The 22679-nt window shown below is 45.5% G+C and overlaps 1 protein-coding gene across 7 annotated transcripts in view; it reads right to left on the bottom strand.

Annotated features, from left to right (window-relative positions):
- Positions 1-359: 359 nt before the first annotated feature.
- Positions 360-22679, bottom strand: part of PHF3 (PHD finger protein 3) — a 90070-nt gene continuing 67750 nt past the window's right edge. For 6 of the 7 annotated variants that reach the window (XM_030555664.1, XM_030555666.1, XM_030555665.1 and 3 more), the window contains 3 exons: positions 14094-14183; positions 8309-8504; positions 360-3892 (listed from right to left, as the gene is read on the bottom strand). In XM_030555664.1, the coding sequence (XP_030411524.1) occupies positions 1692-3892; positions 8309-8504; positions 14094-14183 (2487 nt within the window). In that variant the 3' untranslated portion in view covers positions 360-1691. The remainder of the gene's footprint in view (positions 3893-8308; positions 8505-14093; positions 14184-22679) is intronic. The other variant, XM_030555668.1, reaches the window with a different exon arrangement.

The raw sequence follows: 22679 nt of genomic DNA, 5'->3' as shown, positions 1-22679 counted from the left end.
ATTTGCTGAAATGCTAAGCATCATCACAATGCTTGCAATTCATTACCACCCATGGAATTAACAGCCCAACCACCACTTCAGTTATTGAACCAATTTTGAACAGAATGGTTTGAGTCCTGTAGACCATAGGCCATGTAGGATCTTTAAATTAAGGTTCTAACTATGGCTTTCAGTTCCTAATGTAGTTGAGAAATTATTTTGTGAATCTTCAGACTATTGGCCTAGGAATAATTATACAATAAAAGCTACCACCACCTTTATTTGGTATAAAACATTTTTAATTTTAACCTTATTTAATTTGTCTGTAAAGCTATGTGCAATGTCTGCAAATAAGCTACTTTTAAATATGACCAATTAAAAAAGTTAACAATTATTGTCTTTTAATCACATATCTGTTATTGGAAAGAAGAGGTTCATTCTACACCAAAGTGCAAAAAGCTATGTTCATAGGTAAGGCGATGTATTCAAACTTCTTTATACACAATATTCTTAAGTAAAAATAATTAGACCAAATTCTGCAAAATAGTGTGATAGACAGAATAATGTAATGGTAGAGTATTTTGTTTTTCAAAAGCAGATTCAACAAAATGAGCAATATACTGGATTTTTTTTTTTCAGGAAGTATGAGAGAGAGTAATATTTTGGTTTTAAAAAAAAGTATCAGTGGATGCCCGTCACCATAAAATCTGAACTGCTCTGTATATTAAAAGCCCTGACATGGTCAAAAAAAATCACTAGTTATGAAGTGTAAAACAAAGCTACAAGAGTCATTTTACATCTTGTTTGTTATATTGGTTTAGTCTACTGCTTCAAACCTATGAAATCAAACACACAAAGTATGTGAGAAAGTTTTATCATTTTCAGAATCAAAATATCCCTTAAAATATTTACATTTTACAGTAAAAAGGATAGCAAAACACAAGATAATGTACAAGCTTAGGTATTCAAGTTTTTGAAGCATGAAAAATTATGGGAAAATTAACTGACTAGTAACAAATCATAGTTTAAAGAATATAGTTTAAAAAATGTTCTTATTAAAACAAGTGCAGTTTAAAGCAATAACATTTGGACAGCTCAGCCTTCTAATTTCTGGTCACAGACTGCTTCAGATGCTTGAGAAATACTTGATAACTACTGGAGATACTGCTCAATTCTTTTATTGTATTACTGAATCATTAAAAAAACTTCACACCACTCAACATATGTTGTATTTTGTGTTGTAATGTATAAGGGTTACTAAGACTCTGCTACAGTCCTCAAAAACAGTGCAATTTAAAAACAAGGCTGTTATTTGAAATTCATTTTTAAATTTACTGGAGCATCTTAAAACAGAAGAGAGCACAAATTACCAAAGGCAGCAACTATAATGCATACTTGACTAAAGCCAACTTCATCAACTAAGAAATTTCTAAGCCTTTATTGCATATTAATAAAAGAAATCTTTAAAATTTTGAATATACAGCAATGTAAAATTCTGAAAAATATTAAACTCCTATTTCTAGGGATAGTTGGTATAATGTAAAAGAAGATGAGTATTGGTACACAGCTTTGTACCAAAACACAGACTTGTTTTTGCAAAACACCAAAAATGAATAAAAAAAGATGGCACAATCCTAGCAGGCATTTTTACAAAACTTTAGGACACAACTAACAATTATTTAAATAGGATTTTGAAAGACTGCCTGCTCTTTTTACCTTTTGCTTTTAGCTCTGTCATTGTGGTCCCTGTCTTTGTGATGTCTGTCTCTGTTCTTTTCACTTTCTCGTTCTCTATGTCTCTCCCTACTTTTCTCCCTCTCTTTATCCTTTTCATGAGAATGTTCTTCACTTTTAGGTTTATCTATCTTTTTTTCTGGATTTCTACTCTCCCTGGAGGATTTTCCATCAGATCCCCTATCACTGTGTGACAGTCGTAACCTCTCTTTGTCTCTATGTCCTTCCTCTCTGCTTTTTTTCTCTCTCTCTTTTTCCTGGTTTCTGTCTTTCCGTCTATTCCTTTCAGAATCCTGGTCCCAGTATTTTTCACTGTTCCACTCTTTTTCATGTCTGTCTTTCTTTAGGTGGTGGGATTCACTATAAAACCTTTGTCTATGCTGATCACTTTTTCCCCTACTGAACCCTCTCTCTAAATGTTGTTCTTGTCTGCCCCAAGGGTCACTATGACGTCTTTCTGGTCTCTTATTGTCTTTACTCTGATAAAAGTTTTCTGGCCCTGGAAATCTTGATTGTTTATGAGCCAGCAATGGCCCTTGCACAATGGGTCCAACATAATGTGGTGGCTGACCTGACAAATGAACAACAGGTGGCCATGGCATCATAGGATTCTGAGCGAAACTAAAACCTGGAGGAGGAAGAAGTGGAGGTGGTAGATGAGGAGGAAATCCAAACATGGGGCTGTTTTGGGGGGGGAAGTTAGGAGGTGAAAGTGTTTGAAACTGAAATCCTGGTAGATTAGATTTAAGATGCTGAAAATTATGCTGCTGAGGTCTAACTGGTGGGAAGTTTCCACTCATAACTGGGCTGGGGACTTTGGAAGTGAATTCAGAATGAGAAGAATTTTCTTTTTCAAAATGAGATGAGGTTGTTGCTGTTCCTCTTCTAAATGAGTGCACTGTTTCAATATTTTTCATCGGTGTATCTTCCTGTAAGTGTTTTGTCTCTTCCGTTTGTGAAGCACATACATTATCTGTTTTAGTTGGAGCAGAGGTACACTGCATCTCAGATGTCTGACTACCACTTTGAAACACGTTTAAGCCCTTTTCTCCTGACTGTTTATTCTCTATCTCCATTTGCTCACTTCCAGAGATGTCTGACTGTATATTTTGTCTTTCTTCATTTCTGTTAGTGTCCCCCTCCTTATTTTCTGAAGCATTAATCTGTTGGCTTCGTCCAGCTGCTTGTCTTGGGTCCCTTTTAAGATTAATAAACTGTGGAGATTTGGAAGTATTAGCAATCATACTTTCAGAAGAACCTATATTAACACTGTTATCACCACTTCCTTTACCTGCATTTGATGAGGAAGAAGAGAAACTAGAATTTGTGGTCCTTTTGCTTTCTGGCAAAACATTCTCTGTGTCATACAGCTGCCACTTTGGATCATTTTCTTTACACTCCTCAGTTTCCTTGCTCTGTGACTGAACAGATAAGTTTGCTAAAAATGCTTCTGTAGAAACATCTGGTGGTTTTCCCTTAAGACTTAAACTTATCAGAGTTCCTACAGTTCCCGCAGAACATGAGGTCTCTGCAACTGGTGTGTCCATTGTTACTGTAACATCAGTGGATTCTTGTGAATCATCTAGTTTAGTCTTAGTTTCTATAACTTCATCAGCAGTTTCTTCAGCAACATTCATTTTTTCTTCTTCTAAGCTTGTCTGTTCAGCAAATAAAGGTATTTCTTGACTAGCACACTGGTCCACCACTGACTGATGGTGTTCATATATCTGTCCGGTAGTACCCAAAAGACTTTGAAGAATATCATCTACAGGCAGTGGTTTATTTGCTAGTTCAAGAGTAGAAGACTGATTTTCCCATCCAACGAGAACTCCAGGAAGAAATCTCAGCGGCTTTGGTGGCTCATGTTTGATGCTTTCTACTACAGGTTCAATAACTGCTGGCATTTCTTCTGTATTAGATTGTTGAGGCTTATTTCTCTGCTTATGTAACACAGTTGTGAAGGAATTAAAAAAATCATTTTCTTCCTCCTCTTCTTCTACTACTACTTCAGTACTAGAGACTTCAGGTTTGCTCAGTTTGCTTTTTTTTTCTGGCGGCAAGTTACTCGGGGCATTTTCAGGGATTTCATCCACAAGGCTAGTGCTAGCACTAATCTGTCTCTTCATTTTTTGGCGAATTATCAAACCCAGCAACAGATTTGGTCGATGTATTTCAATCCCTATGTAAAATCATAAAAGCAATTAATAAATGAAATACATTTATTTGGAGAATCATTTTAATAAAAGAATATCCTATCATATGTCTATAGTATTCTTTGGGTCCCATCAGCCCCCCTCACCCAGGAGAGCTGTTCTATGTGAAAAATTAGTTACACTTCTTCAACGATATAGCAAGGACTGCTTCCCAGTAAGCTCTCTCCCGTATCTAAAGGTACTGTGTGTTTCAAAGGCATAAGGCAACCAGACAGCTGCTCAAGCAGTGCACTTCATTTTCATGCCATTGCTTCATAAGAGGCAAATTCTGCCCATCAGGTAGTTTGTTTGGGATAGCTTAGGTTCCCTTAAAAATGGAGGTCTCCGTTTAGCGATCTGAGTCAACCACATGGGCAATGATAATGCAAGCTTACCATCAACTCTGCAGAACAATGCATCATATTAAAACATAGCAAAAGGTTTAATTTGGGATATTTTTAAATATACCTAAAATGAGCATAAGTAATCTTGATATCCAGAAGGACTGGCTTAAATATAGGTAATGGCTATTTCACAATCAAAACACAAACACTGTCAATCTCTTGCCCTCATATTTAAATAAATTTAGCCCAGGGAAACCCTTTGGTGGCACAAACTCCCCTTTCCGGGGCTCCAGCATAATCAAAATGGCCAAGCAAAAGTAGGTCTGGTTGGAGCATCCATGTTTTCATTAAGAAGAAAACTGAATATAAAAATAGCATAACAAATACATTATTTTCAAAGGGTCAATGTCAAAGTTGTTCAGCCTAAAAAAACCAGCTCTACACAAACAAGTCTTACCATAAAGAATATAAGTATATATTTTTAGGTTGGCTAAGCCTTGCTGCTATGTAAAAAAGTAAAAATTTCAAATGCCTGACTTGGAATGCAAAATCTAAGTATACAGCTTAGCACTTGTATACATGAATATTAGTTACAGATGACAACTGTGATTTTTTAGCATATAATTTCTCATAAGTTTCACTTAAAATAATAATGATTCAACTGAGGTTTATTCAGATTTTTGTATGTGTAGGGATTCACAATATTAACTGCCAGAATAAAGAACTGAAACAAATAGACGTTAAAGGGAAGAGTGCCAGCTGTTCTACTGAACATTCTACACCCACAATCATTTCCCAAAATGGGAACAGAGAATCATAGAATCGTAGGACTAGAATGGACCTCGAGAGGTCTTTTAGTTCAGTGCCCTGCACTCATGGCAGGACTAAGTATTATCTAGACAACCCCGACAGGTATTTTGTCTAACCTGCTCCTAAAAAGCTCCAATGACAGTGATTCCCTAGGCAATTTATTCCAGTGCTAAACTACCTTGATAGTTAGGAAGTTTCTCCTAATGTCCAACCTAAACCTCCCTTGTAATTTAAACCCATTGCTTCTTGTCCTATCCTCAGAGGTTAAAGAGAAAAAATATTTCTCCCTCCTCCTTGTAAAAATCTTTTATGTACTTGAAAACTGTTATGTCTCCACTCAGTCTTCTCTTCTCCAGACTAAACAACCCCATTTTTTTTTTCAATCTTTCCTCATGGGTCATGTTTTCTAGAGCTTTAATCATTTTTGCTGCTTTCCTCTGGATTTTCTCCAATGTGTCCACATCTTTCCTAAAATGTGGTGCTCAGAACATAATACTCCCAGGTGAGGCCTTATCAGCACAGAGTAGAGCAGAAGAATTATTTATCACATCATGCTTACAACACTCCTGCTAATACTTCCCAGAATTATGTTTACAGAATTTCTTGCAACAGTACTACACTGTTGACTCTCAATTAGCTTGTGATCCACTATGACCCCTAGATCACTTTCTACAGTACTCCTTCCTATGCAGTCATTTCCCATTTTGTGTGCGCACAACTGATTGTTCCCATCTAAGTGGAGTACTTTGCATTTGTCCTTACTAAATTTCATCCTATTTACTTCAGACCATTTCTCCAGTTTGTCCAGATCAGTTTGAATTTGAATCCTATCCTCCAAAGCACTTGCAACCTTTTCTAGCTCAGTACCATCCACAAACTTTATAAGTGTCTTCTCTCTGCTGTTATCTAAGTAATTGATGAAGCTATTAAACAGAACCAAACCCAGGACTGATTCCTGCAGGACCCCACTCAATATGCCCTTCCAGTTGGACTGTGAATCACTGATGATTATTCTCTAGAACACTTTTCCAACCAGTTACGCACCCACCTTGTAGTAGTTCCATCTAGGTTGTATTTCCCTAGTTTGTTTATGAGAAGAGCATGTGAGATACTATCAAAAGCCTTACTAAAGTCAAGATAGACCACATCTACTGCTTTCCCCCTATCCACAAGGCTTGTTACCTTGTCAAAGAAAGCTACTAGGTTGGTATGACACAATTTGTTCTTGACAAATCTATGCTGATTGTTATCTATCACCTTATTATCTTCCAGATGTTTGCAAAATGGTTAATTATTTGCTCCATTACCTTTCCGGGTACTGAAGTTAAGCTGACTAATCTGTAATTTCCCAGGCTGTCCTCATTTCTCTCTTTACAGATTGGCACTATAGTTGCCCTTTTACAGTCCTCTGGAATCTATCCCGTCTTCCATTAGTTTTCGAAGATAATCACTAATGGCTCAAGTATCGCCTCAGTCAGCTCCTTGAGTATTCTAAGATGTATTTCATCAGGCCCTACCAACTTGAAGACATGTATCTAAGTAATTTTTAACTTGTTCTTTCCCTATTTTAGCCTCAGATCCTACCTTATTTTCATTGGCGTTCACTATATTAGATGTCCAATCGCTACTAACCTTTTTGGTGAAAACAAACAAAAAAGTCATTTAGCACTTCTGCCATTTCCACATTTTCTGTTATTGTTTCCCCCCCACATCAAGTAATGGGCCTACCCTGTCCTCTGTTTTCCTCTTGCTTCTAATGTTTTCTCGTTACCTTTTATGTCTCTAGCTAGTTTAATTTTATTTTGTGCCTTGGTCTCTCTAATTTTGTCCCTACATGCTTGTGTTGTTTGTTTATATTCATCCATTAGAATTTAGCCTAGTTTCCACTTTTTGTAGGTCTCTTATTGAGTTTCAGATCACTGAAGATATCCTGGTTAAGCCACGGTGGTCTCTTGCCATACATCCTATCTTTCGTATGCAATGGGATAGTTTGCTCTTGTGCCCTTAAAAATGTCTCTTTGAACAACTGTCAACTCTCTTGAACTGTTTTTCCCCTTAGACCTCCTTCCCATGGGATCCTACCTACGAACTACCTGAGTTTGCTGAGGACTGCGTTCTTGAAATCCATTGTCTTTAATGCACTGTTTTTCCTCTTAGAATCATGAATTCTATCATTTCATGATCACTTTCACCCAAGCTGCCTTCCACTTTCAAATTGTCCACCAGTTCCTCTCTATTTGTCAAAATCAAATCTAGAACAGCCTCTCACCTAGGAGCTTTCTCCACCTTCTGAAATAAAAAATTGTCTCCAATATATTCCAAGAATTTATTGGATAATCTGTGCCCTGCTGTGTTACTTTTCCAACAGATGTCTGGGTAGCTGAAGTCCCGCATCACCACCAAGTCCTGTGCTTTGGATGATTTTGTTACAATATTTTTTTTTTAAAGCCTCATCCACCTCTTGTTCTACCATGACATCACCCTTGTTTTTTTACCCATTTTATCCTTACCCAGAGACTTTCAACAAGACTTAACAGACCACCACTGCAGCGGACTTGGGCACCAAAGCTGCACATATAGGTGAGTTTTCCTCCCCACAATCCAGAACCCTCAGTATCTATAAAAGCTGCCCCAGACTCACACTACTGTTGGCCCCAAGCAGGACCAAGGAACCACATACATGACTTCACAATGCCTACACATTATGGGTTCACTTCTTCAAGCTGCCCTTCCCTCACCTAAAGCCTTTGTCTAAACAAGAAACTAGCCCTGGTTTAACTAAAAAGGGTTTTTTTGACTCAATATAGGGTTTAACTACATGACAGCATCCACGAAAATAAATCAGAGTGAATGTGAATAAACCTCTTCCAGAAGTCACTTGCACCACTCTATTCACTGAGCTGTACTAAATAAATATCAGACTTTCTCTCACCTTTCCCTCTATCCCCTGCCACATGGCAGTGTGGGTTAAACATTAATCACAAGCCTTTTTTTCAGATTAAATATTTAAACACATTAATCCAAATAATTTTATGGGTTGGAAACTGGTTTCCAATCTGTTACAGAGCATTCTCATAACACCAGGATGATCAGTAATGTTTTATTCGAATAAGATGCACAATACGCAGTTTGCTCAAAAACACTGTTATAACTTAAAAAGTTAAACTTTAATTTTCAGGTACATTTCATATTTCATTCATGGGGGAGGTGCCACTATATGTAAATTTCCAAGCTCTGTATTGTACTTACCAGGTCCATCAAAAGGTACAAGATGATGTGGAATTTTGTCTGAGGCACCTAAAGGGATAAGATACAAATCCTTCACTTGCTTCATGTTATTGGCAGCTACACCATAACGCTTCCTGCTGCTGAAGTACGCAAACAGCAAAGCATAGGAAATCTGATCCTCTTCAGTTACCGGGGTGAAGCGAACTACACAAATTTCCTGTTTAAAAAAGGAAAAAAGGTAGTGTGAAGTGTTTACAAATTGTGTTTTTTAAAGTAAATTTTAATAGTGCTTGGTCTTCAAGTAAATATACAATCAACAGAAAAGGGGAAGCAACTGACTAGAAAAAGAGATGACAAAATAGAGACACAAGAGTAGGAGACAGCAGAGGAAAGTCGCTCTGAAGCATTAAGAAAAAACAGAATGAGAAGCTTCCAGAAAAAAAATTACTGATTGTACATGACAAAAAAATAAAATATTTTCTCTGTCTGCTGATTCTTGTATACCAGCTTTTTCAGAAGGCATGCCAAATTTTGAACATTTCATATTTTATTCTACCAACACTCCTTAGCAAAGGACAGTTACCTGTTCCGTAACTAGCATTCTTCGAGATGTGTTGCTAAGGTGTATTCCACAGTAGGTGTGCGGGCTCACCACGTGCACCGGTGCTGCAAATTTTTCCCTTAGTTTTTCCTTTCCCGTAGTGGGGGGGCCCCATTGCGACCCCTGAAGTCGCGCCTCTATATCATGCCATAAAGGGGGCTGCGCGCTTCCTCCCCACCCTCATTCCTTCTTGCTAGACAACTCCGACAGAGGGGAAGGAGGGCGGGATGTGGAATACACCTGAACACCACATCTCGAAGAACGCCAGTTACGGAACAGGTAACTGTCCTTTGAGTGATTGCTCATGTGCATGCCACAGTAGGTGACTCCAAGCTGTACCTGATGGAGGCAGGTAGGAGTTTAAGCGTTACCAGGGCAGAGCACCACCCTACCAAATCCGACATCACCCTGCGTTTGGGAGATGATCGCATAGTGTGATGAAAAGGTATGGACAGAGGACCACGTAGCAGCCCTGCAAATGTCCTGAACAGGGACATGATCCACGTAGACAGCGGACGAGGACTGAGCTCTCATTGAATGAGCCTTAACTACAGGAGGCAGGGGAAACTCTGCCAGGTCGTAACAAGTGCGTATGCATGAGGTGATCCAGCAGGAGATCCGCTGGGTGGATACTGGTCGCCCCCTCATGTGCTCGGCAGAAGAAATGAAAAGCTAAGGGGATTTAAGGAATGGTCTGGTTCAGTCTAAGTAAAAAGCCAGTGCTCTACGCACATCTAGCATGTGCAGGCGTCGCTCCTCATTAGAGACATGGGGCTTAGGACAGAGGACGAGGAGGAAGATGTCATGATCCATATGAAAACCCAAGACTACCTTCGGCAGAAAAGCTGGGTGCAGGCGGAGCTGGACCTTATCCCTATGGAAGACCGTATACAGGGGTTCGGAGGTCAGGGCCCTAAGCTCCAAGATCCGGCGGGCTGAGGTGATAGCTACCAGAAACGCCACTTTACACGATAAGTGGGACCAAGAACATGTGGCCAAGGGCTCAAATGGAGGCCCTGTGAGGTGGGACAGCACTACGTTCAAGTCCCAGAGCGGGACCGGGCGCCCTTTCAGGAATTGGGAGACCATGTGGTGTGAAAACAACGCGTGGCCCTGCACTGGGGGGTGGAAAGCCGAAATGGCTGCAAAGTGCACCCTGAGGAGGGCGTCAGCCCTTGGGTCCTAAGGGACAGGAGGTAATCAAGGATAAGCTGGATAGATGCGGAGGCGGGGGAAGAGCCCCTCTCCCTTGCCCACCTGAGGAACTGATACCATTTGGCCAGGTAAGTTCGATGTGTGGACGGTTTCCTGCTCTTGAGCAGGATCTGTCTAACATCCTCAGAACACCTTCTCTCCTCCTCATTCAAGCACGGAGCAGCCACGCTGTCAAGTGGAGCGTGGCCAGGTTGGAGTGGAGGAGACATGGGAGAGGATGTCCGGTCGGAGAGACGGCCTGCACGGGGGAGAGGGGGTCCACTAAAAGCAAAGGAGGGTTCTGTACCAATGTTGACGGGCCCAATCTGCGGCTATGAGGATAATCCGAGCCCCATCTGCCTCTACCTTCTGTGAGACTCTGCCTATCAGGGGGAAGGGCAGGAAGAACAGGCAGCCCAACCATGGGATTAGGAACGCGTCCGATATCGCCCCTTCGCCCTCTCTCGCCCTGGAGCAGAATTGTGGGCATAGGCGATTCTGGATAGTGGCGAACAGATCTACCTGGGGAGTGCCCCACTCTAGGAAAAGCTGCCTGGACACCGCCCTGTTTAGTGACCACTCATGTTGTTGGGAGAAGAACCTGCTAAGGCGATCTGCGAGCGTATTGCGCCTGCTGGGCAGGTGAAAAGACCTCAGAAGGATGTTGCGGGCTATACAGAACTCTCACAGGCGCTGGGCTTCCTGGCACAAGGCCATGGAATGCATGTCCCCTTGTCTGTTGATATAATACATCATGGTCGTATTGTTCATGAGGACTCTGACTACCTTCCCCCCTAGGTGCCGGCTGAAGGCTACACACGCCAGGCGCACCGCTCTGAGCTCCCTGACATTTATGTGCAGGTGCAATTCTGAGGGCGACCATCTGCCCTGGGTTTTGAAGCTCCACATTGGGCTCCCCATCCCAAGTCCAAGATGTCTGACATCAGATCTAGTGAGGGAGAGTGTTCCCGGAAGGGGATCCTCCCAAGCAACATGCTTCAGGGTGACACCACTGCAGGTCGGCTACTACATTGGGTGGCAATGTGACAACCTTGTCCAGGTCGTCCCTGGCCTGGCATGTCGCACCACGGATGTGCATGCTGCCATATGGCCTAGGATTTGAAGGCACACCCGTGTTGTCATCACCGGAAAGGCCGTGACCGAGGTGATGAGACCTTTGAGCACCTTGAACCTGTCCCGGGGGAGGGAAGCCATGGCTACCAGGGAGTCTAACAGCGCCCCTATGAAGTGTATGCACTGAACTGGGACTAACGTGGACTTTCCTTGTTTACCACTAGGCCTAGACTCGTGCAGGTATCTAGCAGGAATTCCATCTGCGCCTGCACTTGGGACCGAGACTTGCCCTTGAGCAGCCAGTCATCCAGGTAAGGGAAGATCTGCAGCCCGTTCCTCCTGAGGTGGGCTGCCACCACAGCCATGCATTTGGTAAAAACCCTGGGGGCTGTGGAAAGGCCAAAGGGAAGGACCATAAACTGGTAATGGTCTGTCCCTACCAGGAAGTGCCTGTGACCCTTGAAAATGTGGATATAGTAGTACACATCTTAGAGGTCCAGGGATGCGAACCAATCCCCCAGGTCCAGGGACGGAATAATAGAGGTCAGGGACACCATACGGAATTTGCAGCAAACCAGAAACTGGTTGAGATTCCGCAGGTCGAGGATGGGCCTAAGCCCGCCTTCAGGATCAGGAAATACTAGGAGTAAAACCTTTTGTCCTGGAATTCCCGAGGTACCTTCTCCACTGCGCCTAGGGCGAGAAGGCACATCACCTCCTGATTCAAAAGGAGGGTATGTTCCAGGTCCCCAGGGACACCCCCGGACGGAGAATGATGTGGTGGGGTTGCATTGAACTGCAGCCTGTATCCCTCGGAGATGGTACGGAGGACCCACTGGTCCGACGTTATACAGGACCAGTGCACTCTGAAGGCCGATAAACAGTTGCCAAAAACTAACTTTATTAACAGGGCGGTTTCCCTGGCAACAGGCCAGGTGGCTCCCCGCAAAGAGTCAAAAACATCTCTTCCTTTGCCTCTTGCCCTTCGAGGGGCCGGGACATGGGGCCAAACGGGACTGGCGCTGTGACCTGCACCTCTGGTCCCTAGGCCTTTTAGGCAAGGGCTCGTATCTGCCCCTTATGGGGGGAGCCGAGGGTTGCGGCCTGGGTTTGTCCTTGGCTTGCGAGACATACAGGCCAAGAGTCTGTAGGGTGGTGTGGGAGTCTTTCATCCCGTGCAGACCTATGTCGGATCCGGCCCCAGGATTTAGACCTCAATGACGAGACGTAAATGTCAGAGGTACTCTCTTTGGACTCCCGTTGGCGACCACGGCTACAACGCGTCGGTGCTGGTGACTGTCAGGATGCACTCCGAGCATTGCACGCGCCGTGGTATGATCCGCAGTGCCGATGGCGTCACGACCTGCTATCACGGCGGTTGGATGAAGAGCATCAACACTTTCTGTCCCGGTGCCTGCGTCCCCTGGGGGCCGAGGAAGACTCCAGCGACTCACTCCCAGGCAACCCCGACAATGGAGTGGAAACCTGAAGTGGGCTACAGGAAGGTCCCGCGGATCAAGCAGGAACCTCAACCTCCGACTTGGCCGGTGAGGGCTCGTGGGCGCCCAGCAGTGGCTTTCCTCAGGACCAGGGCCCCAACTCGGGCGGCCCGCTCGGTACTGGCATGACGAGGATGTCGCGCGCTGCCTGAGCTGCCTCTGGCATCGACGGAATCCTCATTGTCAGGAAGGCACATGTTGACGGGGCCAGAGTACTCCACTCTGCACGAGTCAGAGGTCTGGGTCCCGAGGCGGATCGCGTGTTGCCCAACTCGGGTCCAGTGTTACCCCTGTCCTTGTCTCGGCACCGCTGGGTCTTGCCTTGCTTCTTGGTAGAGGAGCGGTGCCGACTGGTGGACGGGGCTTCGCTCCGCACCGAGGACGCAGTGCCCGGCACCGGGTCAGGTCAGCTTGCCAGTGCCGGGGCCAGAGCCTACTCCATAAGCAGAGCCCAGAGTTGGATCTCACGTTCGCGTTTAGTCCGGGAATTGAAGGACTTACAGATTTCTCACTTATATGAGCCTCGCCCAGACAGTGAAGACACTCGGAGTGTGGATCGCTTCTAGGCATGGAATTGTGACAGGAGTCGCACGACAAAGCTTGGGGCTCGGGGCATGCCCCAAGCCAGGCTACTAACTGGAGAAGCTAGTAACAGTTGAAGATCGTACTACTAAGGAAGACACTACAGCAAAGCTGGAGCACAAGTTCCGACTATCTTCATTGACGGCAAGAAGGAACTGAGGGTGGGGGCGGAGTGTGCAGCCCCCTTTATGGCGTGATACAGAGGCGCCACTCCAGGGGTCGCAGAGGGACTCCCTCACTATGGGTACTGCTAAAGGAAAAGCTTCCAGCACCGGTGCACGTGGCGAGCAAGCACACCTACTGTGGAATACACATGAGCACTCACTTGAAGAAGAATATGTATTCTACATCATTTTTAGTGTTTAAGATATATCATTAATTGCTACAGTGCAAAGGCAAGAATCGTAACACCAGATATGGGAAAGGGAAAGAAGAGGGAGGAACTCTTTGTCTCTTCTCACACACAAGGGCAAATCAGAACCGCCTGACTAATGTCTGTATTGACTTCAGCTGGGTGAAAACTGGAGACAGGGGAATGGAGGAGTGACAAGCCAGAAATGAACAGTAGGAAGGAGGGATAAGATACGCTATCAACTCCAAACCTTCGGTCCCAACAAAAATATCAACTACCCTCAAATTGGATTTATTTATATTTAAGCATCACAGTAGAAATGGGTCTTCAAGAGGGATTTGAGCAATGAAAGGATAGCAGCCTTATGTATCAATTTTTGCTGTGTACATAAAGTCATACTATTTTCAACAGAGAACTGTTTGAAAAAACATTATATATACACAATATTGGCACCGCAGCAGACATTTAAGGTCTTCTAATTTAAAGTATAAGTTTCTTCCTTACCTTGGTCCCTGAAGCTTTTATTTTTTCCACATATTCCCAAACAGTGTGAGGTGATATCCTGCCACCTACTTGGATACTATCTGGCAAGTCCTGTCAGAAAAGCAGATACACAATTTGAACCCACTGTACATACTGAAATAGATTTCAAAAATAATAGAGGAACTTAGCTCCTAAACGCTTATATTACATATGATTTAGTTTATCAGCAGAAGTTATGCCACTTCAGGGAAACAAACTAGTTTGCATTAAACCACAGAGTTGGGTTTTTCAATATAAAACCAGTAATGTGTAATGGAATCCAAAGTACCTCTTGCACACTTCTACACCTGTAACTATACATCACTAACAACAGGTATAAATAAAAGATTTTCAGTAGGGCTGTCTATTGATCGCAGTTAACTCAAAAAAATTAATCAGTTTTAATCACAATGTTAAACAGAATACCAATTGAAATTTATTAAACATTTTGGATGTTTTACTACATTTTCATATATATTGTATTCTGTGTTATAATTCAAATCAAAGTGTATATTATTTTTTATTATAAATATTTGCACTCTAAAATGATAAGCAAAAGAAATAATATTTTTCAATTCACCTCATAAGTACTGTAGTGCAATCTCTTCGTTGTGAAAGTGCAACTTACAAAAGACAGTTACTCATCTTTGTAACTGTTGTTTGTCGAGATGTGTTGCTCATATCCATTTCAATTAGGTGTGTGCGCGCCGCGTGCACGCTCGTCGGAAGATTTTTACCCTAGCAACACTCAGTGGGTCTGATGGGTGCCCCTTGGAGTGGCACCGCCATGGCACTAGATATATACCCCTGCCGACCCAACGGCCCTTCAGTTCCTTCTTGCCGGCTACTCCGACAGAGGGGAAGGAGGGTGGGTTTGGAGTGGATATGAGCAACACATCTCGAAGAATAACAGTTACAAAGGTGAGTAACCGTCGTTTCTTCTTCGAGTGTTTGCTCATATCGATTCCAATTAGGTGTTTCCCAAGCCTTACCTAGGTGGTGGGGTCGGAGTGAGATGTTGTAGAATGCAAAACTGCTGAGCCAACTGTTGAACCAGAGCGTAATGAGAGACAAAGGTATGTACCGAAGACCAGATAGCTGCACGGCATATCTCCTGGATGGGTACATGAGCCAGGAAGGCAGCAGATGAAGCCTGGGCCCTGGCAGAATGTGCGGTGAGGCGGCTCGAGGGAACATTAGCCAAGTCATAACAAGTACAGATGCAGGCCGTCACCCAAGATGAAATCCTCTGGGAGGAGACAGGTAGGCCCTTCATTCGGTCCGCCACCGCGACAAAGAGTTGGGGCGTTCTACGAAAGGGTTTTGTCCGCTCGATATAAAATGCAAGCACTCTATGAACATCTAGGGACCACAATTGTTGCTCCCTTCGTGTTGAGTGTGGTTTCGGGAAGAAGACCGGAAGGAAGATATCCTGGTTGACATGAAAGGCCGATACCACCTTAGGGAGGAACGCCGGGTGCGGTCACAACTGCACCTTGTCCTTGTGAAACACAGTATACGGTAGGTCCACCGTGAGAGCCCGAAGCTCGTAGACTCGTCTGGCTGATGTAATGGCTACGAGGAAAGCTGTTTTCCAGGATAGGTATAGTAGTGAGCAGGTTGCTAGTGGCTCGAATGGGGCAGACATAAGTCTGGATAGAACCAGATTGAGGTCCCAGATTGGGGCGGGGCGGCGTACCTGGGGGTATAGGCACTTAAAGCCTTTGAGGAACCTAGAAACCATAGGGTGCGAGAACACTGAGCGGCCACTCTCCCCTGGGTGGAAGGTAGAGATAGCCGCCAAGTGCACCCTCAATGATGATATTGCTAGGCCCTGCTGTTTGAGAGACCAGAAGTAGTCCAAGATGGTGGGGATCGGGACTTCGGTGGGAGTAACGTTTTCCGTTTCGCACCAGCAGGAGAAGCACTTCCATGTGGCCAGATACGTGGCCTGAGTGGAAGGTTTTCTGCTACCCAGGAGTACTTGTTGTACTGAGGCAGAGCAACGTAATTCTGATTGGCTTAACCACGCAGCAGCCATGCCCGGGAGGTGAAGGGACTGCAGGTCTGGGTGGTGAAGTCTGCCGTGGTCCTGAGTAATGAGGTCTGGGCGAAGAGGCAGGATAATTAGGTTGGCTATCAACAGGCTGAGCAACATGGTGTACCAGTGCTGCCTGGGCCAAGCTGGAGCGATCATGATTAATCGAGCTCTGTCTCTGTGGAGCTTTAGCAGAACCCTGTGAACCAGCGGGAACGGTGGAAAGGCATAAAGCAATTGGCCCATCCACAGTATCAGGAAGGCGTCTGAGATTGAACCGGAGGAGAGACCTTGAAAGGAGCAGAACATCTGGCATTTCCTGTTCTCGAGGGAAGCGAAGAGGTCTATGCGGGGAAATCCCCACTTCTGGAAAACAGAATGGATAACTTCCGGATGAATCGACCACTCATAAGACAGGAAGGATCTGTTGAGTTGATCTGCCAGAGTGTTCCAAACGCCTGGGAAGAAGGACACTACCAGGTCTATCGAGTGGGCTATACAAAAATCCCAGAGTTGGATGGCTTCCTGACAAAGGGGGGAAGACTGTGTCCTTCCCTGCTTGTTTATGTAATACATGGCCGTTGTGTTGTCTGTGAACACTGAGGCACAATGGCCTTACAAATGCTGCTGAAATGCCTGGCACGCAAGGCGGACTGCTTTCAGCTCTCAGACATTGATGTGCAAGGCCAGCTCTTGAGATGACCAAAGGCCTTGAGTGCAAAGATGTCCGAGGTGAGCACCCCAGCCGAGAGATGATGCGTCTGTTGTCAGGGACATAGAATGCTGGGGCGGATGGAATGGCATCCCTGCACACATCAGGGAGGGCATCAGCCACCAGTCGAGGGAGCTTATGATGCTCAGTGGAATGGTGACTATCATGTCTATGGCGTCTCTGCTCGGGTGGTATACCGAGTTGAGCCAAGATTGGAGGGGATGGAGACGTAGCCTGGCGTGTTTGGTCACGAAGGTGCAGGCAGCCATGTGACCCAGGAGACCGAGACACGTGCGAGCCGAAGTCGTCAGGAAGTTCTGTAGGCCTCGGATAATTGTTACCATCGCCTGAAACCGAGGCAAGCAGGCTCTGGTGAGATTGGAGTCCAGAATGGCCCCAATGAAGTCTATCCTCTGTGTGGGAACCAGAGTAGATTTCTCTGTGTTGATCATCAGGCCTAGATGAATGAATAGGCCCTTGACGATGCCCACGTGATAGGAGACTTGTGACTCTGAGGTCCCTCGGATGAGCCAATCGTCCAGATATGGAAAAACGTGTATCCGACAGCAGCGGAGGGCGGCAGCAACTACAGCCATGCACTTTGTGAATATTCTTGTGGCTGCAGAGAGGCCAAACGGTAGGACCGTAAACTGGAAATGCTGACAGTTGGCCACAAATCGGAGGTACCGCCTGTGAGGAGGATAAATGGCGATGTGAAAATACGCGTCCTTCATGTCGAGGGTGGCATACTAGTCTCCGGGATCTAAGGACGGGATGATGGCCCCGAGGGATACCATGCGGAACTTCAACTTTATCATGAACTTGTTGAGTTCTCGCAGGTCTAGGATAGGTCTGAGACCTCCCTTTGCCTTGGGGATTAGGAAATAGCAGGAGTAAAACCCCTTGCCCCTTTTGTCGTTTGGCACTTCCTCTATGGCTCACATGGCAAGAAACGACTGCACCTCTTGTAAGAGGAGTTGCTCGTGAGAGGGGTCCCTGAAGAGGGACAAGGATGGGGGAGTGGAAGGGGGGGCAAAATAAACTAGAGGTGGTAGCCAAGTTCCACCGTGTGTAGGAACCAATGATCTGAAGTTAGGAGGGACCACGCAGAGAGGAAAAAGGAGAGGCAGTTGGAAAAAGGAGGGAAAGGATCCTGGAACGTAACTGGTACGCCGCCCTCAGGCGTAACTTCAAAAGTTAGGTTTTGGCCCCGTAGGTGGTTTAGAGGGACCTTGATTTTGGACCCCTTGGGATCCTGACTGTCATCTACAGTCGGCCCTACCCCGCCTTCTACCAAAGTCCTGCCTTTGTCTAGGTGGAGGGTACGGGTGGTGAGGCTGGGGATGGAAAGGCCCGCGCTGAGTCACCAGCGTGTGCATGCCAAGAGAGCGTATGGTAACCCTGTTGTCCTTCAGGCTTTGTAGCCTAGGGTCCGTCTTTTCAGAAAATAGGCCTCGACTGTCAAAGGGCAGGTCCTGTATCGTATACTGAAGTTCTGGTGGGAGGCCTGACACTTGGAGCCATGAAATACGCCTCATGGTGACTCCCGAGGCCAGAGTCCTGGCTGCAGCGTCAGCTGCATCCAACGAGGCATGGAGGGAAGTTCTCGCCACCTTTTTCCCCTCCTTCAAGAGGGCTGCAAATTCCAGACGGGAGTCCTGGGGAACTAGCTCCGTAAACTTGCCCACTGCCGCCCAGGTGTTGTAGCTGTAGCGGATCAGCCAGGCTTGCTGATTCACCACCCGGAGTTGGAGGACCCCTGCAGAGTACACCTTACGGCCCAGTAAGTCCATACGCCTAGCCTCCTTCGATTTTGGCGCCGAAGCTTGCTGGCCATGGCGTTCCCTCTCGTTGACTGATTGTACAACAAGGGAGCAGGGAGGAAGATAGATGTACAAGTACTCATACCCCTTGGAGGGCACCATGTACTTGCACTCAACTCTCCTGGCAGCGGGTTGAATGGAGGCTGGAGACTGCCAGATGGTATTAGCATTGGCCTGGATCATCCAGATAAATGGTAAGGCCACTCTTGTGGGGGCGTCAGCTGACAGAATATCCACCAATGGGTCCTCTATCTCCGGAACCTCCTCTGTCTGGAGATTCATATTGAGCGCCACATGTCTCAGGAGGTCCTGGTGAGCTCTCAGGTCAATTGGAGGAGGGCCCGTGGAGGATGTCCCTGCCATGACCTCATCAGGAGAGGACAAAGATGAAAGGCCAGGGACAAGTGAGTCCTGTGTGGCCTCGTGGACCTGGACGCCCTCTGGCTCCCTTGGTAACTCAGACTCTGGTGGGGGAGCTGGCACTTCCTCCATAGTGGGAGGAGGGGGTGACTGATGGTCGCCTCTGGCACCCGGTGCTCCAATGCGGCAGAGCGAGATGGGGCTGGAGATACACCTTGGGCCTGGTGATATGCCCAAGGCGTCGAGAATGACCACTGATGGGGGCCTTGATCTTGGGCCTAGGTCTCCTGGAAGATCATAGTGGGCACATCAGGGTCCTGGTCCTGTGTATATGAACTGTTCACCTGGGACGACACGGATGGGTGGCAGGATGGGCCAAGGAGGAGCTGAAAAACCCTCTCTGCTTGTTTTTGCTTTATGAGGCCCCGGGGATCGGTACCGGGAACCATACCAGTACCGGGAACGAGATCGGGACCTATGACCGGAGCGGTGCCGGGAGGTCGACCGGGATCTCAAAGCTCAATGTTTGGATCGGCTGCGAGAGTCACGGTGCCTGGAGCTGGATCAGTGCCGAGAGTACCGGGCTGGCGAACGGGACGCTGATCCGTGCCACGAGTACGACCGGTACCGAAGAGGTGATCAGTGTCGGGACTGCGAGCGGCGTCGGGACTGGGATCGGTGACGGGACCGGGAACGCCGGCAGGATCGCGATCGCGAGCGGTGCCGTTCTGCGGTGCCAATAGAAGGTGGTCTTATCAGGGCAGGTTTGCCCACAGACTGTATGACCCACACTGGTGGTGCCAGGGGTTGAGGTAGCGCAGTCTCAGTCATTGCGATGAGATCCCTAGCCGTGGAGAATGTCTCCGGCGTGGAAGGAATCGTGAGCTCAACCACTGCTCTTGGCAGGGAGCTTTCAGGGACCGGATTCGACGGCCCTTGCAGGACTGGAATCGATGGTGCCAAGGTAGTCGGTGCCGGGACAGGTGTTGGTGCCAGCCGGTCCGATCTATCCGGGTGCTTCGGCTGTGGCGCAGAGGGCACAGAAGCAGTGGAAGTCTTAGGCCTCTTCACTCTCAGGGAAAGAGAACGGTACCAACGAGGCACCGGTGCCGGAGATGGTCGGTGCCGAAGGGTCTTAGCGGTGCCAGCGGGATCTGGTGCCGAAGAGGCGCTTCTGGCCGCAGATTGTCCAGCGCTCGATGCCGAGGGCGGAGGAGTAAGAGCTGCCTCCATCAGGAGCTGTTTGAGACGAAAGTCCCGCTCCTTTTTTGTCCTCGGCTTGAAGGCCTTGCAAACGCAGCACTTATCGGCGAGGTGAGATTCCTCGAGGCACTTAAGGCAAGAGTCGTGAGGATCTCCTGTTGGCATCGGCTTGTGACAGGCCGAGCACAATTTGAAACCCAGTGAATCGGGCATGGTGCGGGGAAAGGGCTAATACCCCTATATATACACTAAGTAAAGAACTACTAAAAAATAACTAAGTATAGAAATTTCAACTATGTACACAAGAATAACGAGAAAAACGACGAGTAGCTAGGGAAGTGGAGGTCAGCTAAGCTGTGCTCCACTGTTCCAACGACCGACACGGGCGGTAAGAAGGAACTGAAGGGCCGTTGGGTCGGCAGGGGTATATATCCAGCGCCATGGTGGTGCCACTCCAGAGGGCACCCAGCCGACCCACCGAGTGTTGCTAGGGTAAAAATCTTCCGACGAGCGTGTACGCGGCACGCACACACCTAATTGGAGTTGATATGAGCAAGCACTCGAAGAACTGTAGATTTTTTTTTTGTTACGTAACTGCACTCAAAACCAAAACAATGTAGAACTTCAGAGCCTACAAGTCCAGTCAGTATTTGTTCAGCCAATCGCTAAGACAAACAAGTTTGCTCACATATACAGGAGATAATGCTGCCCTCTTCTTATTTACAATGTCACCAGAAAAGTGAGAACAGGCATTTGCATAGCACTTTTGTAGCCAGCATTGCAAAGTATTTGTGTGTCACATATGCTAAATATCCGTATGCCCCTTCATGCTTTGGCCACCATTCTGAAGGACATGCTTCCATGCTGATGACGCTCGTTAAAAAATAATGCATTAATTAAATTTGTGACTGAATTCCTTGGGGGAGAACGGTATGTCCTCTGCTGTTTTACCTGCATTCTGCCATATATTGCATGTTATAAGCAGTCTCAGATGATGACCCAGAATGTGGTGGTCATTCTAAGAACAATTTCACTGCAGATTTGAGAAAGTGCAAAGAAAGTACCAGTGTGAGATTTCGAAAGATAGCTACAGCACTTGACACAAGGTTTAAGAATCTCAAGTGCCTTTCAAAATATGAGAGGGACGAAATGCGGAGCATGCTTTCAAAAGTCTCAAAAGAGCAACACTCCGATGAGGAAACTACAGAATCTGAACCACCAAAAAACAAAATCAATCTTCTGCTGGTGGCATCTGACTCAGATAATGAAAACGAACATGAAAAAATAAATGAAACTGAGACACAGGAGTTAATATGCCATAAACTGTGCAAGGGTTTTACAACATATCTTCCTATAATGCTGAAGTGTATTGCATGCTTTGCATTGCACTAAGTAAATGTAATCATGCTAACAGAGAATCTAACTCTGATTAGAAAGCTGAAAAGGGTACTGTATCTGATTCAGCTTGCACAAATACAGAGCATTGTGATACCTTTGATCATATTTTTATTCCCAAAGATTACCATTATAAACATTTTATAACCCCATCATCATCTTCCCTGTCTCAGACTGTGAAGATAATATAACAAATAACGAAAAATGACAAAATTTAATCTATAAAAATGTACAAAACATCAATTTATATTATTATAAGAATTCGGACCATAACTGCAGACAGACTTAGAACAAAGGATGCAGTTTGTGTTATACGAATTGTGATTGTCTGCATACTCAGCAGGAATCACAGTGGGCATTCTTCCTCCCTATATCAAGGTTTTTGCTTGCTTAAAGAAAAAGTTGTTTAATGTAAAACTGACAGAGCACTTCCTCACTGCTAACCGGAACATTAACACCACTGAGGCTGTTCTTTCAATGGCCAGTTTTGTCTTGCCTCTATCCTGCACTCTGCAGAGAGAGTGATGAACATTACGGAGAAGAAGAAAAAGCACCAATGCAAGGTAAGGATAGTTTAATCTTCCCAAGAGCAGCCCTGGAAGTGTTATTGCTCAGATTGGTATGGCAATCATTTTAATAGACAGTTCACATAAGTTTAAAATTTAAGGAAAAACAAATGTATGCTTAGCAAACGTGTCTTAATATGTCTAGTTGATTCCTCAATCCTCTGTTTACTTGGGTTCACTTGCTTTGATTGGCTTTACGACTACTCCTGTATTTGGAAAGGTATTTCAAGAAACACCAAATAGGAGAGGAATGTCCTGAAACACTCCAAAAAAGCTTACATCTTAGTAAACCATGGGATCCTTTGAGGCAAGCTTAAATATACTTACCGTTAAATAAATACTTATCTAAGTCAACCTGCCAGTACAGTATTTAACATAATGATCAGACTTCACTTTTCAGCTCAGTACAACTATGATCCCTTTATCTGATCCCAAATAAGTGACAAAGCAAATGAATAAATAGTTTAAATT

The sequence above is a fragment of the Gopherus evgoodei genome, chromosome 3 (assembly GCF_007399415.2).
Source record: "Gopherus evgoodei ecotype Sinaloan lineage chromosome 3, rGopEvg1_v1.p, whole genome shotgun sequence".
Lineage (NCBI taxonomy): Eukaryota > Metazoa > Chordata > Testudines > Testudinidae > Gopherus > Gopherus evgoodei.
This window is presented reverse-complemented; position numbering and strand designations above follow the sequence as displayed.